Source organism: Heliconius melpomene, chromosome 18 (assembly GCF_056956725.1).
Source record: "Heliconius melpomene rosina isolate 202511_hmr_F chromosome 18, ASM5695672v1, whole genome shotgun sequence".
Classification (NCBI taxonomy): domain Eukaryota; kingdom Metazoa; phylum Arthropoda; class Insecta; order Lepidoptera; family Nymphalidae; genus Heliconius; species Heliconius melpomene.
In genome coordinates, this window is record NC_140406.1 from 11,721,953 (window position 1) to 11,740,425 (window position 18,473).

Genomic DNA, 18,473 nt, shown 5'->3' on the forward strand with positions numbered 1-18,473 from the left:
GTGTCAATTAATTGCGCTTTATAGAAGATGGGTTTGACCGTAACAAGGCCGCGCCGTTATTTAATTAACTTCTGAAGTGTCTGAGAAGGGTATTGTGTGATTTTAACTACCTACCATTTGGTTCAGTCAGGCCAATCTTGGCGCTGGGGCACAAGCGTTCGTAAACGCAGCAGGTTGCAGGTTCTATTCCTAGTCGAGGAAATTAAATATTTAATATTTTGATTTCTTCGCTCTAGTCGTCAGTTCGACTGGGTTTTGGCGAAGGATTTTTATATCTTATTTTGGCTTAAAAAATATGTACCAAATACAAGTCTTTACAATACAGCAAGTCTTTTTGAAATATATTTTTTTATTTATATCATTTTAACATGTTTTAAAAACGCACAAGGATCGGAAAGAAGGACATTGACCTGCTTGTACAATATAATTGGAAAAAAAAAGAAAATCAGCCAAGCGTATCAAAACTTATAGGTTGGTTTTTTACTAGTAAATAGTATACTTATTTAAGATAAATTGTGGTCTCAGTAAAAGAAAATGTATTTTTTTCCAGTTTACTAATTCATCGATCTATGCTTTTTTTTATCTATCGTACAAGTTACGCGCTTTTGCTTCTTGAACAGTTCTCAAGAGGTTCGCTTCATTAAAAAATGTTCATAAATTTAAAAATTATATTCTTCTTGACCTATATATTATAACTAGCGGCCCGCTCGCGGTTTCACCCGCGTGAACTATGTTATTATTAATTTCTGTCTCCATGGCTACGTCCTAGTGACGTCTATGCAAAATTTGGGACTCCTAACATTTGTAGTAACGAAGTTTCATACAAACTTTCAACCCCAAAAACGACCCCTTAGAAGTCGAATATTGCAAATTCCCGTCTTAGCGAGCACCTACGTCCTATAAGTAACTCCTGTGCAAAATTTGAGATTCCTAGCACATGCAGTTTCTGAGATTTCGTGATGAGTGAGTGACCTTTCGATTTTATATATATAGATGTAAAAAAGCAACCTTTAGTTGGCCACAGATATTTGCTCCACTTGGCCTCCTAAATCCATGTAGAGACTACTAATTATACCTTGCAGTGAAACAAGCTGTTAGAACCACGCAGGCCTGTAATGACTGTCGCTGATGTTAGATTGACGACCGAGGTCGATTTCTTAATGTTTGTACACCCATCTACTTTTGACTAGAGTGGACGTTACTTAGACGGATAACGATAGATTTGATAACTATTTCTGTATCTCTAAAGCTATTTTTTGAACTTCACGCTGAATCCCGTATACAGCAGGATAGGCAGAGACAGCGGCAGTTGTTAATACACCTGCGTTCCTCACCCATCACCGAATTTTCGAGAGTGTTGTTACCGTAACGAAGAAATGAAGATATAAAACAATGTATTCCTCCGAAGGAGACATTGCGTTACTACAGCCTCGAATTATGTCCTTAAATACCGCACGCAACAGGAGAAAGTCAGAAGCAACTCTGTTCCCCATTTTAAAATTGTAATCTCAAAAATTTTAAAACAAAATTTATAAAGCTACACTGGAAAATGCTGAAATCTATAAACTTCATCCACAAAATGGTGATATACCGTTCGCACACTACGCCCACTCTGCCCGAAATATACGAGTAAACAGTAAAGTATATACGAGTATTTTGGATACATGGTCCACGGAGTCGGGAGCGCTGATGTTACTTGTTATTTATAAGCGAATTTAATCTTACCTATTCTGAAATTATGTGAGATATTTTGAATTTCAAATATAATCTACGTTTGCAGAAAATTATCGAAATAAAAATAGGTAACCATATCTGAGGCCGCCGTGGCTGGCGCAAGGGCCCAGTACACAGCGTGCGGCTGTATACACGAGGGGTGGGTTCGATTCCCTTTGACGTAATTAATTATTACATGAAAAATTGGGCAGAGAACTGAATGTTTTACTATTATGTTCCCTTTATATAATAAGCGCAAATAGTGTGATGCTAAAATAAGATAGTTCAGTGGGAAAGTGACGTTATCTGTTGGTTACAAATATGACCCTCCGTTCGCTCATTATTGCTCGTTGGTGATATTTTAAATTATATCTAGAATGCATGTATTTTTTTTGTTTTTTTTTTACTATGTAATTTTATTTTGTATCCATAATTTAAAATTATAATAATTATATTTTACTGATTAAAGTATAAGAATGACATATATGAAACTTCAAGCAAACCCGCCGCCTCACCAATTGTGAAACAAGTAAAGCGAACATTGTTAAAAGATTGACTTGACGAGAGTTGCGAGTAACCCATTTATTTACAGCTACAACTGTGATTTAACGCGATAAGCGATCTCAGTTCGCGGAAAATAGCTATGCCCTGATTATGTTTTGTATCTGCGAAGTGCGAAGGCAGACCGCTAGTTTATTATACTTTGGCTATTTTTTCACGCTCTATCCCGCATAAAACAGGGTAGGCAATGGGAACTTATTAGAGAAAACCCTTTATTTACCCCTTTATTTTCTAGACATATTTTGTTGTTATTTATATGTGTAATTGTTAAAATGGTTAGGCAGAAGGAACCTAGTGTTTAGACACTCCGTTCTCCACTTACCGCCCTATTTTCGAGACGCTTTGTTTGCTTAACCCAGAGGAGATTAATGTAATTTATACCTCCGATTGGGAATCGAATCCACAACCGTTGCGTTTATAATGAGACAGTTCCTTTGTACCACGAAGGCTTCTCCATTTTTTATAAATACTAATATCCTATAAAAGTCTATTCCAACATAACTCTTTAATTTCGTAATTATACCCCTTACTTTGATATGTTGACTTGACGTTAATGACATAGATAAACATGTTGAATAAGTTACTTATTAGCTATGTTAGTGCTAGGTGAACTATCCTTATAAGTATAGTTTCCTAAATTATACTGTTTTCTTATAAATATGTAGTTATTGACTAATATTATACTGATTAGTTTTAAAAAAATAGATTACAACCATTCGGATACCTTGAAAGAACTTAGTGAGACTAAAATGTCCTTTTCTTCTTTCCATAATAATTTATAACTTATACGAATTAGAAAAAAACAGCTTCATTCTTTTTCTCGTATAGCAGGATGAACTATGGAAACCTAAAGTTAAAAAAGACGCAGAGTGTTCTCACACTCTCTGTTCAATTATCAAGACATCGTGTGGATCTTAACGGCGCGATTGGTATCGAACCATCGCGTTAAGGCGCTATACCGCTAAGCCATGATGGCCTCTTTACAAATTATGTTATTAAATATCATTTTTTTATGGCTGTTTTATAGTGATGAGATGAGATGTTACAACGCTCCCATCTCTACTTTCAGTGGTTGTTCTTATAGTTATTAACTTAAATTGGGAAATTTCGTAATAAAGTATATGCTCGAAACTGTTTAATTTTTCAATTAGGTATTTCTTATATACGAACGTGACATTAATAGTATGTGCTAATCAATGTTTTGCGAAATTATGAAGGTCTACTGTTGTCACGCAGCTGAGTTCGTTTGTAAATGAAACTTCTATGATGAGAGTAACAGGAACACATAAAAAGTGTCCTCGAAATAAAGGGAATAAAAGACAAGGACACCACCATCATCTCTCCGTCTGCTTCCTTTGTGGAAATTTCGAGAAACACCTAACAGTAGCTTAACAAATCCTGAAAGACGTCATAACGGGTGAAAGTTTGCCAACAAAATGTTTTATGTCGCAAACAAACACTTTATCGACCTGCAAACTGCCATATTTCATGGTGTGAATTGTATAAAAATAACCACCACCATTTTAACCTATATTTAACTTTATACTTAATTTGTTTTGAAATGCAACATATAATTATTAAACACTAGTCGTCGCCTGCAGCTTTGTTTGCATTTAGACTTTTCTCGTTTTCGTAGAAATTATATGCTTTATGCTGAACTCAAGTCTTAGAAACTTGATTTTGGCATGTAAGTAGACTCAAGACCGTCGTAGCACAGTAGCGCAAGCGTTCGATTCCCATTTGAGGCAATAAAATATATTCATTTCTTTTTCTAATAGTTTCATTTCTTTTTCTTGCTCTGTATCGTTGTAAAGCGTGGTTGCGTTAGCGGGTTGAGTTCCACCACTCATCACGAAATAGGCGGAAAGTGGAAAAAAGTGTGTCTTAATGGGAAATGGAGTATCTTAACACTAAGTCTTCAGGATCTTCTTATGTGTAGCTCAGCTATAGCGTGAAGCTAAAAAAAATTCTAAATATCTGTTGAATGAAATTCAAATGTTAAGACGTATTTAGAATCGCCGGCCGGTTGACTTTTACTAGGCTTATTTATAGAGTTACGAATTTATAAAAGGCATCTACCTGAATGTCTCACATATTTCTGGGTTCCTGTTTCATCTATGATAGATAGTAAATGCGGAAATCTAATGTTAAGACATTGTGTATTTTCGAGACATTGAGTGCTTAGTGGTTGAACTCAACGCTGTGCATTGTCTTATTACCAGAGCGAGAAAGTGAAAATAATTCAGTCACCCAAGTGGAAATCGAACCCGCATCCGTCGCTTTTCCAGTCAGATGGGTCTAATTTTAAATATAAAATCAACATAATATATTTGTATGAAAATACAAATAAGGTTATTGATTTAACCTCGTTAATTGTTATTGACTTTAACACTTGCGGTGTTGAGATTTAGTGTTGTTTTTGTTTTCCTTAAAACGATGTGTCAGACAGTTTAGTCGTAATGACATCCTCACATTGTTTTTCAAAATATGTAATATACCTACGCGTTAATATTTATGTTATTTATGTATTTTTTTATCTTCTGTTCCTTTCCTAATTTATATTAAAACTAGTGGGCCCGTGCTGAGCTACGTCCGCTTAAAATAGAAATATTAATAAAGAAAATGAAAACTAAAGGTTCAGTCAATTCAATAAAACGGTTATATAAACTATCTGTAGCTTTAAATTGACATAACATTTTTATTTATGAAGCGATTGTAATAAAATAAACCCTATATGTTTTCGGAAGCTTCTCAGAATCCAATAGTGAAAACCGCATCTAAATCGGTTAAGTCAATTCTGAGATTAGCGATTACAAACGCACGGACAAACAGACAAAAATTTTAAAAATCATTGTTTTGGGTTCTATTACGTTAACAAAAGTTTCCCAATAACATTTTTATTAAATATCTTCTAAATACAGACACGACTTACGATTTTATTATAAGTATAGATATTGTTTGAAAGAAAGTGAATAGCAATTAATAAATACATAATTAGTGCTTCCAACTACCATCAAACATAATAATTAATTAAAACAAAAGAAATAAGTCCAGTAAAGCATTAATCAAGGCGGTGACGTATTTATAGGATAGGCGTATGTATGTGGACGGCATCAACTGGGTGCACGGTACTGGGCTATATATACCGCGGCCTAATTGAATCTTGTAATGTGACACTGTTTGTATTTGGTAATACAAATGTTACTTACTGATAGAGATGATGAAGAGAAAATAAGGATAGTAATTGATTGGTATATTTGTATTTCTGTATCCCGCACACAGCAGGGAGGGAGGGAACCTACTAGTGTTAAGACACTCTGCCCCCCACTTTCTGGCGAATTGTGGAGGCATTGCGTGTTGAGTGGCCGATTGCCGATGGCAATTTGCCTCGTTTCCGATGGCAATTATTAAATATTATACGAAAATATTAAATATTTTATGAAATAAACATATTTAATATTTTATTTTCTTAAGTGGGAGTCAAACCCCCAACCTCGCGTTACAGTCACGATCCTCCATCCAGTCCTCTTCATCAAGACTGGAACAAAACAACGGAGTGTCTTAACATTAGATTTCCAGTTACCCAGGTTCCCTCTGTCTACCCTGGCTGCCAACGTGGTTTTCTCTATACTTTTACTTGCTTTACTATACATTTTAACGTTTAAAATTGTTTAAAGTTTTTGTAAAAGAAATTAGAAAGACAGGAATCGATATCATATTAATTGGTGATTCACATGCGATTGTCACTTTATTTAAAATGCTAAAATGTGACGCATTGAAGAATTAATTTTCCTTATGGAGAAAGTTACACGTTTTATATATGTACATAGGTAGGTAGTCGTTTAAACGCATCCGATGGGTGGTTGCAGGTTCATTTTATACACTAAAATAAATTTGTAAAATTATAAAAAATTTGTCTATCATTGGCCATTTTGGCCATGCCTACTGGTCATTTGACATATATAAAATAGTATTTAATTAAAAAATATATATTTACAAACATGCAAGTTGAGCAAAACATCGAAAAAATTGCAATTATCATTTTAAAAAGATAGAGTCGCTCACGGCGCAGTGTGGCAACGTCCTATAGCAATCAATAGTTGTGATTTCTATCGAAACTGAAAGAATGTATTATACTTGTATTTACCAGAATTCATCAGCTATGGTAAGACGAAATGGTTTTGGATTTTAAATGTTCTAATAATTCGGAATGTAGAGAACGAAGTGTCCTCACATTAATTACCTCTACCTGCTATTATAAAGAATACAAATGAAAAGTAAATACAGCATATACTTTTATTAAACTAGCGAATCAATTTTACATTTTTAAATATAAATTATTATAAAAAAAAGATACATTTATAAATATAAAAAAACCAAAAGTAAATAAAAAAAAGTAAATTATTATTAACAATTCATGGATCATGGGCCAGGGATCGTCGTGAAACAGCATCTGGCAGCCATGATGATTATAAGTTCGATTCTCATTCGGAGAATAAATTATTTAAATTTTCTCGCTCGGTAATAACACAAAGCGGTTGGTGTATGGAATGTTAACACTAGGTTATCTTTAACTATTCCAGCACATATTGAATACAGCATAAAACCTAAAAGAATATAAGTAATTAAAAGTAAAATCTAACTTTACATTTACTTTCAGAGCGATGGCAACAACAATCGAGGCGTCCCAGTCCCTCATCCAGTCAGAGTCTAGAGTCCACTCGTACCAGGAGGTGACGGAGACGCGGCAGGTGAAGAAGAAGACCAAGTCGAGGAGGCACAAGGACGAAGGTTCTATATCTGTGGTATGTTGCTTTTCAATTCATGTGTTGTAGTTTTTTTAGCTGTATTCGTCTCCCGGTTATAGGAAGATAGGTAGACAGGAAGGTAGATCTAGATTAGGATAAATAAATTTAGACTCACGGAGTGTCTTCACAGGTTCCCTCTGCCTACGCTGTAATATTCAGATTACCATAAGAAAATCGACTATGAAACTACTTATTTTCTTTTAAGTTTGCATTGTCTTTAAAGTAAAATTTATTACCTTATTTAGTATTAATCATATTTACAGTTGTACGAACATTGACCTGAAATGAATAATATTAACCGAGTTTCAAATAGTTCTGGTACAGTGATTGGTCGTCTTAGTAATATCGTACGGTACTTACAGATTCTTATACGGTTTTTTACCTATAATATGTTGTGTACGTAAGTAGTTTTCGACGTTAAAACAGTTGAAGGAGAATGTAAATTTATGTGGAGAGTAATTTTGTCACATTTATTTGTTTAGTCTAGTAAACAGGCGGGATGGATGGATATTACATATTAATTATGATTTATTTATTAACATGATCTATACTAATATAATAAAGCGGAAGAGTTTGTTTGTTTGAACGCTAAGATCTCTGGATCTACTGGTCTGATTTACTATGTTTTTGTTTTGTATGAAAGCTGCATTCTTCAGAAGTGCTATAGGCTATATAATATTACATTACACATATGTACTAATAAATTAAAATACTTTCTAATTTGACATGCAATTTATTCTGCCATGTTAATAACAACCGTCGTTGCTAAGCACCGGTTTGCAGTTTCTTTGTTGTTTTAAGAAAACGTCACCCAAAAAGAGCTTATATTTTGATATTCATCCAATAATTTCATAAATATATTTAATAAATATTCTTATAGTTCAAGCAGGCGTAGCCGTGTCCGGGTCCACTAGTTTTAGATAAATAGATGAATTCAAAATTGTCATTATCTAAAATAATCATCAACATTATTAAAACCTCCCCAAATCATAACTTTTACTGTAATATGAATTGATAAGAGAGTTAATCACTCAAATATTACTTCTAACTTTGCTATGCTATATATTTTGCATAAATCATAGAGAACACACTGTTCCTCACTTTTCCCCCTAGAGCTCCACCATGCGCTCTGTATTGATACCACAGCGAAGAAATGAAACAATTCATTTTCTCGACTAGGAATCGAACCTCAACCGTCACGTTTACGGTAAAACGCTACACCCAAACGGCATCAATATTACACATAACATGTAAATAGCGTAACTAACCTTTGGTAACAAGCATTGATTATGTATTTAGTTAGGACCATATCGTATATTTACAATGACTGACTGACGCACGCTAAGTTTATTCTAATATCAACTGTACAAATATTGGAGTTACATTTTAAATTATAAGATTGGTTTAGAGTTTAGACTTTAGAGTTAAAAATTCTGGGCTGATTCCATCTGTCTTAGCAATTCTAAGATAGCATATAAGACAATAACTTTTTAGCGGCTCACATATAGCAGAGTTGGCAGACAGACCTCGTCTCATTTTCTCTTTCATAAATATGCCTGAACGGGAATCGAATGCACAACATCGTTGCGTCGTCGTGTAAACAGTCCTGTACCACAACGGCCGTTATGTAGATATGTCGCTTGATTAAGGATTAATTACTTCATATAATAGTTAATTAATTTTGATTAAGACTTATCTCATCTACATTATAAAAGTAGCTGAACTCTTATTAGAGCAAAAAGTGATATTATTACCGTTTGGTTATTGTTATTGGTTCAAATATAAGAAAAAAATTGAGATCATAAAACGAATATCTGTTGAATTATATTTTAATAATATTTATTAACTATTTTAAATACCGATATTTAGTAAATCCTAAGCGTCTAAGGAGATTTTGTCATGATTTGGATAAAAAAATCATTATTTTCTTTGATAGCCACACCTTTATTTAACATTCGATCGATACAAACACGTTAATTTACATGCATTTAACATAAACAAAACCTTAATTGCCATTTCTGAGTTCCTACAAAGCTATTAGGTAAGCTAAAAAACGAAATCAAAAGAAAGTGAAAGTTAAAATAATAGTGACTCTCGTGACTCAGTGGCACAGTGTGGATTGTAAACGCTACGGTTGTAGTTTCAATTCCCACTTGAGGTAATGAATCATATATTTTCATTTCCTCGCTCTGGTAACAAGATAAAGTGCGGTGTTGAGTTCCTCTACTCAACACGCAATGTCTCAAACATTTAGCGGAAAGTGGGGTACGGAGTAACTTAACATTTTGGTACCCTCTGGCTACCCTGCTACATGCGTGATGCAGCCTCAAGTTAAAAAAAAAAAGGTGAAAGTAAAAATAAATAATCATATTTGCTATCGGCGGTGTATTTCGCAAGGCACCATCACGACGAGGTGGCCGAGAGGTTAAGGCGTTGGACTGCTAATCCAATGTGCTCTGCACGCGTGGGTTCGAATCCCATCCTCGTCGATGTGTCTTTTTTGTATTTATTTAATTTATATATTTTTTTTATTTCGTTGTGATGATAATCTTATAAATTTAGTTATGTTTTAAATAACTCGTACTAATTCAGAGTTTTAAGTAAAAAATCTGTTTTTATATTTTTATTACAAATGAAATAGAAGTTATATTCTGTTTGGCTGTTCATCTGTAGAGCAAAACATTTGTAGGATTTCAAGTAGATTCTACTCAGTTCTGAGTGTGACTGCCGTTCGAACTTTTGATAGCTTAATATTCATTCGACAAAGATTTTAAATAGAATAATTTCTTTTAACTGTGCCTCATGTGCATGTCTATGTAATGAATGCAAAATAGATAAATTACATTTCTATATCCATAATAATCCAAATAATTTCTAGTAAGTGTGCTTTAGCTTCCTTAAAGAAAATTAAAAAAACATCATCGACTTATCGTAACTATTAATATACTGGTAAGCTATTTTCCTTTTACAGTCCAAAAGTTCGGAAAAGCTGTACAAAAAAATGAAAGCTGACAATGAAAACCCAACGTGCGCCAAGTGTTCCCGCCCAGTGTACGCCATGGAACGCGTCAAGGCGGAGAAGAGAGCTTGGCACAAGGAGTGTTTTAGATGTGTACAGTGTAACAAGCAGCTGACGTAAGTATTTTTTATTTGTTTTGTCATTTTGTGGAAGAAAACAGGAGAATTGCGAGAAAAAAGAAAGAATTTTGCATCAATATTATTTTAAAATTAGTATTGGTGTAATGTTCAATTTTGACTTTAAAGTATATTGAAATATTCTTCAAACATTAAAAATAAAACGAATGAATGAACTGGCAAAAGTGGGTATTATAGAATAAGATTCAAAAAAGGAAGCACGGTGTATGCTCTGTGTAGGATATGCGGAATTAGTTTAGCTTTATTCCAGAGATACACAGGAAGGCAGACCTCGTTTGATCTGAGAGAAGCCACACAGTATCGATGATATTGGAGTAGGTATCGAGGAGCTCCACCATGAGGCGTGTAAATGGACAAGGCGAAAGATGTATGCAGAAACCGTTATGTTTGTCGTTCCGTTCTCTGGCTACCCTGCTATGGATATAGTGAAACTAAAAAAAAACTTATTTGTTCCAGAGTGGAAACATATCAAAGCGATCACACTACGTTATATTGTAAGCCGCATTTCAAGCAGCTATTCGAACCGAAGCCCGTCGACGACGATGACGAAGTTGATGGTATATTTTAATATTTTTCATTGTTGTAATATAAAAAACAGTAATAATTTATCTATTCACACATATATAATTAACCATACCTATATTATAAATTCGAAAGTAACTCTGTCTTTTACGCAATCAGGGCCAAACTGCTAATTTAATTGTGATAAAATACTCATATAGAGATACTTGAGGGTCTCGGGATGAACATAGGATACTTTTTTTCTCATATTTGTAATATTTTCGATATATACCAATATATTAAAATACTTATTAATTTGACATGAAATATATCCAATCCATGAATTCAAATAAGGATTTTTAAATTGTAAATTCTTGATAAGAAAATCACAAATTTGTCCTCATAACTGTATGAACAAAACATAATTATATTAATTTTCTTACAGCTGCACCCAAAAAGCATCAGATGATCATTTGCGAGAGCCAGCCGGTTGAACTACCACCAGATGTCGTTAGAGGTAAATTTGATGTTTTTTTTTTATATTATATTTCTAATTTCTTTTCCTATTTTTAAGTATTTTTTATTTTAAGACTTAAACTTACTAGTTTTTACTATAGTAAATTTTGAATAGGACATTTTTTTTTTAAATTTTAATAAATATTCTTGACAATAATATGGTAATAATCTACAGTGCCTTCGAAACTAATTAAATGAATTGTGTGCTGAAATCGCACTCAGTTGAAATTCAACAATGTTGATATTTCTTCGAATATTTAAAAAAATTACTATATTTAATTCCACCATCTTTCTTTTCGTCTACGACTAATTTTGCAAACGATATGTAAAGATAACAAAAAATGGATTTACTATATAAATATTAATAAAGATCACTAGGTTCCCTCTGCTTACCCTGCTGCGAGCGGGATAGAGCGTGAAGCTGTTTTTTTTTTATATTAATTAAGAATATAATTTTTACAGCATCCGATAAACCAGATCTAGGTCTCGAAGAGTTAGCTTCTCTAGACGTCAAGTCTAGGTTCGAAGTGTTCGAGCGCAAGGCTAAAGGGGAAGATGAACCTGTTACCCTCGAACCCAGAGTGCCTAGGGAGAAAAGTACTGCGCTATTATCGAAGTTGGCCAAGTAAATATAATAATATTTTTGACATTTTTAGTGTTATTCCACACTCAGGGTAGAAAAATACTTATTTAGAAAACATATAAAAATTTGAACGTAGCGAGATCTGAACCGGCACCTCTTGGAAACCGTCCAAGCTATTAAGCACTAAGCCATTCGTTCTCATCAAGCTACGTCGAAATCCTTATACAATTGTTACAACTAACATAAAAAAGTTGTATATCACAAGCGAAACCATGACGCTTCGACGCGTTTTAGTGCGATTTTTTAACTTATAAAATTACATTATTTTTTTTGAATACTAAATATTTATTATCGACAGAAATATACATTGTGATTATCATACATTTCTCAACAATAGAGAACAGTTTTTCAAAATTAAAAAACGGAAAAAATCGAAAGCATATAAAATAAGCAAATTAATAACATTTTGGCCCAAATCCAACATATAAAATGTCAAAAACTTTATAAATTACTATAATATACATACTTGTAGTGGTAACAAAGTGTTTCGTCTAATGTTTTGCGTCATCAACTATTTTTAAATGCACATGTGGATAGAAGTGTGTGGTTTTTTTCACGTTTTCAAAGTTAATTATACATTGCTATGTTTAGGATTCAAATTCATTTAGATTTTTTAATGTTTAAAATACGTGCTTCTCAAGAACCGCTGAATTCTTGAGACATTGCGTGCTAAGTTAAACCTTTTCTCATATTTCATTAGATATACATTTGAAATTAATAGATGTGTGGGCTCGTTTGTATTTTTTATGGTAATAAATGCATTTTATTTTCTATGAAATAATTGGACTCTATCTAAGCTTGGACTCTATCTGATATTACGAAAATTAAACGTGATAAAAAATAAAAAAAAATATATTTTTTTAAAAACGGCAATGTATCGATCATAATAACGTAGCATCGAATAAAAATTGAGAAGAGCATTTCCTTTGATAACTACACGCTTGATTTTTAACCTTGTGTTAGTCCATTTTAAACTCTATTTCCGTAATATTAAGATTGTAGTCATTTTAACTAAAATAGTTAAAGATGTCCGCTTAAAAAAGAAAGCTATCAGTCTTTTACAAGCCGGCCAGTGTTTCAGTGTGGAACATTTGTGTTACTTTATACAGTGAAAGTGTATAAAAATGTATTTAATATTCCATTATATTAAAGAAAATATAATAATAATTTATTGAATTTGTATGGATTTTCAAATATTGTATTAGAATACATTTAAAATTATGTGTGTAATATGATCTTTGAGGTTTGCGTTTCTGACCAGGCATGTTACGGAAGTGACATTTCGGATCTTTTATGCGGATGTAGATATAACAAGAATATTTTGAGGACAGTCACGCAAATGACACAAGCATGTGACTTTATACGCGGCAGGTCGTGGGTTCGATTCCTATTCCAGGAAATTAAATATTTAATTTTTCATTTCTTAGCTCTAGATTGAACTTCGATACGCAATACGCAATGTCTCCAGAAATCGGCGGAAAGTGGGGAGCGGAGTGTCCTAACACTAGGCTGCATCTGCCTACTCTGCTCCATGCAGGATACAGCGTGAAGCTGTAAAAAGGACTATCGTTTTCGATTATGAAATTATTTTTTTAAACAATCTGTCATTGATAGTTTGTGATATTTTACCTCAAAACAAATGCATCTTTCTTTACGAATTATATTAATATTTTTTTAATTAAAAAACGTCTATAATGCGTAGGTTCAAGGCGAAGGGCATGGATATCGGTGTATCGGACGAATATTTGAACGGAGTATCCGTAGAGCACAGCTCCAGCGAACAAGAAGAAGAAGAAGGTAAGAAAGTGCAAAACTATTGAATATAGTGAGAGAATTGGGATATGTTTAACTTTATATAATGAGTGTGGATTCGAATTAGAATCGAATTTAGATGTAATTGAAATCTTAGTGAATATGAGGTTAATCTTTCAATAGTATATCTTATTTAATAATGTAATATACAGATAGACAAGCGGTAATAACAATAACACTGCACAACGTTTTTTAAACGACATAAATAATATTCTTGCAGTATATAAAAAAAAATCATTTTCTATTTTTGAACTAAAAACATAATAAGAAATTTTCTAAAATCCGACCCACTGACTTCCGTATCGTCCATCCAGATGAGGATTCAGTACTAAAATCATCGTACATGCACAACTCAACCCGCGAGCAGACCTCCCTCTGCGACATGAACGAGCTGGTGGGGCGCTTCGAGAACGCGCGCTCCAACGCGGACAGACATAGCCAGAGGAAACTGGAGATACAGAATATAAGGAGTCGATTGTTTTTGGTGAGTAAAATATAATAATATAATTTTATCTACAATTTTGTATTGTAATTCTTAACTTGAGTTCTTTTTTGTTCAGGGGAAACAAGCCAAAATCAAAGAAATGTATGAGCAGTCAGTCATGCAATGCGAACAGGGTAAGTTTTTTAATTCTGTTGATTAAAAGTCGAATCAAAGCGAGGAAATGTAAATATTAAATAATTTATTCCCCGTTTGATCATCAAATCTACAACCATTTTTTCATTCAAACACTTGTGCCACTATACCACGACGGTTCTTAATTTCTAACTACTTAATTATTTCTAGGTGTAACATCAGCAGATAAAATAGCTAAGGAACTAGAGCTAGATGCGGAAAAATCCCGCGCCATCAAACAACGCTTCGAAAATGGGGAGATATTCAACGACGAGAACCAACCGCCGAAGAACAGGGAGCTGGACGACCCAACGCTCTTCAATGAAGGTTTGTAATATGAAATAATTACTTAAATATGTTTTCTTGTTGCAGGCAAATTGATAAAGTTTATATGATTATAACTGTTTGGAGATAGTGAAGGTTTACTTATTTTCTTCCATGTTTCTAATAATATTCTTCTTCCATTTTTTTAAAGAGTAAAACAAAACATATATTCTCCTTTGTGACAATGCGTTGAGATGACGCCCGCAGTACGAGTTTCAAGAAAGTACATATATACTTTAAGTATTATTTAAAAATATTGAAAGAATCTCTTCATATGTTCTATTTTAAACTTTTACAAAACATAAAATCATCATAATATTTTTTAATAGGAAATCTGTTAATTCCACAGGTATAGCCAAAAAGTCTAGATCAATCTTTCTAGAGCTAGACGCGAACGCCAAGCATATGGCGCCATTGTCCCCGCCCGCACAGGAGCCTCCTAAACGAAAGGAAATTGTAAGTTTTTTTATTAATTAAAAGACTATACCAGTAGTGGGTTTGATTCTCATCTGTATTTCTTTTTTTAGTTTTGTTTGTATTTTTGCTAAGCATTGAATAGAAATTAAATAAAATTTTCGGCTTTAATGGCTTAATCAAAATTCTTAAACGATGCATTTTACTTTTGCTTTTTTAGTATTAAATAATAACACTTACTTATGTATATATTTTTTCTTTCTTATTGGATGAAGCAGCGGCAAAATGCCGCTGCTTCATCATGCCTGTAATAATAAAACTAAAATACAATAAATTTTTTTTTTACTGGGATCCTAGTGTTAAGACACTCCGTACTTCACTTTCCGCCGAAATCTGGAGTCATTACGTGTTAAGTCGCGGAACTCAACGCCGCGCTTTACCTTTTTACCGACCCGTAAACATTTAATTTCCTCGAGTGGGACGAACCCACAAAATGTCGCGTTTACAATCGCACTTCCTGCATTACAACAAGTCTCATAAATAATATTTCTCATACAAAAAAAGTTTGAAAACGATATATTTTAGACTTAACGGAATTTTCGGACTGTACATTCACATAATTGTATTTATTACCTTTCTTTTGTATTCTTGTTTTTGTTAATGCTGCTACCTAAACGAAGAAATCTTTTTTTTTATTGTATTCATACTTCTCATATTTTGAGAGTGTGTGAAAACTTACTTCATTATCTCATTTAATTAATTATTCTAAAATAATTGTATGTTAGGTACAAATCCTTAATTACTTTATCTAAGTTGACCAAAATAACACTTCAACGATTTTTTTATTTTTAATAATACTTTTTTAATTTTTATATCCCCGCCAGGATGACCAGAATGACGAAGAAATAAGTATGTAACTATTTTGTGATTATAGAAAACAATCATTTTTCCAGCCATTCGTCCCAAAAGACGTCGTCCGTGCTGCCGACAAGTTAGAAGATGTAAAGATAGAGACAGCAGATATCTCCGATCGTTTCAAATTCTTCGAGACATACAAGCCTGAGACCAAAAGGAAGGAATTCCGTATGACACCACCTAGACAACCGCAGGTTTGGTTTTATTTTTTTTAAAGTCTTCTAATTATTTCAAGTCTCCTAGGGTTTATTTATATTAATGTTCGATATTGAGGGAAAGTTATTTAGGTTATTTCTTATCATATAACGATAACTTTTCAAGGAAAAGTTAGTATACTTTTTGAAGTTTGATTTTACAAGATTTTTTTGTACTTTACGCAGACTAAAAAAAACTTATAGAGTTCAGAGTCTACATTTAAGTATTTCCAGAAATAAATGTTATTGTCATATAACAAATATTCCACACAGAGGGCCAAGTCTCCGTCCCCCGAACTATACCACGAGCCGTCGGTGGCGCGGGAGGGAGCGGGCGAGGCCGCCGACGCGGGCCTCGCCGCCTCGCGCCACACCGCCTCGCGCATGATCAACGTGTTCCGCCAGATGGAGGAAAGCAGGAGAGATGAGCCACAGGGTAGGGATTACCTCTGATACTTTTATTTTTAGGGTTCCATTACATGAGAGTCGAGGAATTTTACACTATGCTGAATGAGAAAAAGAAGATATTTTTTTTTCCCAAGTAAATACCGACCTTACAACCATCGTGTTCTCAATCAGGCAGCCTTTCGATAACTTCGATTATGTTTTAGTTCAAATAAAATTAATATAAAATAATCCAATGACAAGTAATAATACAAATATTCTATTTGCGTTTTAGGTCCAAAACCATTAAAAAGGTTCACTCCGCCGCCCGCAGATGAAATAAGACAGTATTCATCATCAGAATACAGCGACACGGAGAGTGAGGAGTACGAGGAGAGAGAGTCATTACTCGAAAGGGATGAGGCGTTGAAACAGGTGCGGATTCGATTCTATAGTGATAAATGCCTATTAAATATAACATTGAAATATCAAAAATTTAATTTGAAGATGTAATACAATATAACGTTTTTTTAGCTTTTCGCTGTATCCCGCACATAGCAGGATAGGCAGAGCGAACCTGGTGTTAAGACCCTTCGATCCCCACTTTTCACTGAATTCAAGAAGCATTGCGTGTTCAGTGGCGTTACCAGAGCCGAGAAAGTGAAAATATTAAATATTTCATTCACTCCATTGAGGAGTATCATACTACATGTGTATGTATATTTAATAACAGGCACAACAACTAGCCCGTACTAAGTCTTTCCGCGATCGCTTCGAGAACTGGTCGGAGGGGGAGAAGGGGAATGACCGACACTCCACGCTGATAGAGACCAGGGAGTTTAGAGACACTAAAGAAGAAGATGGAGAGTCACAATTGGAGACTGCTAAAAGGTGATAATAGATTTTTTTTATTGATTTTTTTTTTTAAAAAATACAGTACGGTCGACGAGTCCGACGAGACGAGAAGTTCTGAATTTTTCCGCATTGTTCACTCGGGAGGAAAATAATCAAAAGTGAAAAAAATCTTAAAATCAAATCTGCAGCTAACTTAGAGCGGCCACGACTCGTCGACCGTACCTGTATGTTTTTACAGAAATAACATTTATAAAAATGCCCATTCATAGTCGCGAACAGCATACGAAAATATTTTTTCTCTAATAATAAGTATAAGATTTTATTTGATATAAAATATAAGTTTTTTTTTTTAATTTTTAATGTGTTATTCAAAAGTCAGAAATACCTTCTAATTTTCCAACAACATAAATAAGTTGCTAATAAGAAATAGAAGCCATACAGGCTCAGTGGTTACAGCGCTTAAGCGAAGAGGTGCAGATTTAAGTACCGCTACGTTTGAATTATTATGTTTTCCAGAAATATTTTACTTTTCTAAGTGTGGAATACACTCTATAAAACCTTGACGGTGATTAGTATTTGTTAAATAAAAAATACATGTAATAATTGAATATTTGTCATATAATTTTAGTTTACGCGAGAAATTCGAGAACATGAAAGTGCAAACGACGACCGTCACAAAGACGTTCGCGGCTAAAGTAAATAGATTCGTGGTGAGTATGACGTATTTATAACAGGGAAAGCGAGCTCCGCCAACACTCAATGTCTCGAGGAGTTGGAGGAGTTGGGTGCGTGGGGGACGCCTGCCTACCATGCTATACAGCTTGAAGTTTAAAAAAAAAACATTTAGGATGTCGTGCCATAGTTGGGCAAAGCCTGACCGTAAAGGCCATTTATTTATCTGTTAAAATAATTATTATTTAAATTATCTGTATAACTGCTTTGACGAATTTAAGACTGGCGTAATGTTTGGAAATACGATCGGAGAATGGAGTGTTTTAATACAAAAAAAAACTCTACCTACCCTATCATATGCGTTAGGTCATTGAGGAAAGGAAAAGAAC

At 33.8% G+C, this 18,473-nt stretch overlaps 1 protein-coding gene and 1 non-coding gene across 2 annotated transcripts in view; both read left to right on the forward strand.

The window, feature by feature from the left end:
• Positions 1-18,473, forward strand: part of LOC146529605 (uncharacterized) — a 30,480-nt gene that overhangs the window by 10,353 nt on the left and 1,654 nt on the right. Inside the window, exons 2-16 of the mRNA XM_085201880.1 lie at positions 6,935-7,079; positions 10,054-10,217; positions 10,695-10,795; positions 11,185-11,256; positions 11,718-11,880; positions 13,601-13,695; positions 14,025-14,194; positions 14,271-14,328; positions 14,498-14,653; positions 15,000-15,106; positions 16,018-16,173; positions 16,447-16,609; positions 16,853-16,992; positions 17,291-17,448; positions 18,041-18,122. Coding sequence (XP_085058006.1) covers positions 6,939-7,079; positions 10,054-10,217; positions 10,695-10,795; positions 11,185-11,256; positions 11,718-11,880; positions 13,601-13,695; positions 14,025-14,194; positions 14,271-14,328; positions 14,498-14,653; positions 15,000-15,106; positions 16,018-16,173; positions 16,447-16,609; positions 16,853-16,992; positions 17,291-17,448; positions 18,041-18,122 — 1,926 coding nt within the window. The 5' untranslated portion in view covers positions 6,935-6,938. The remainder of the gene's footprint in view (positions 1-6,934; positions 7,080-10,053; positions 10,218-10,694; positions 10,796-11,184; positions 11,257-11,717; positions 11,881-13,600; positions 13,696-14,024; positions 14,195-14,270; positions 14,329-14,497; positions 14,654-14,999; positions 15,107-16,017; positions 16,174-16,446; positions 16,610-16,852; positions 16,993-17,290; positions 17,449-18,040; positions 18,123-18,473) is intronic.
• TRNAS-GCU (transfer RNA serine (anticodon GCU)) lies at positions 9,490-9,571 on the forward strand. The gene has a single exon. It is a non-coding gene; the product is annotated as a tRNA-Ser (tRNA).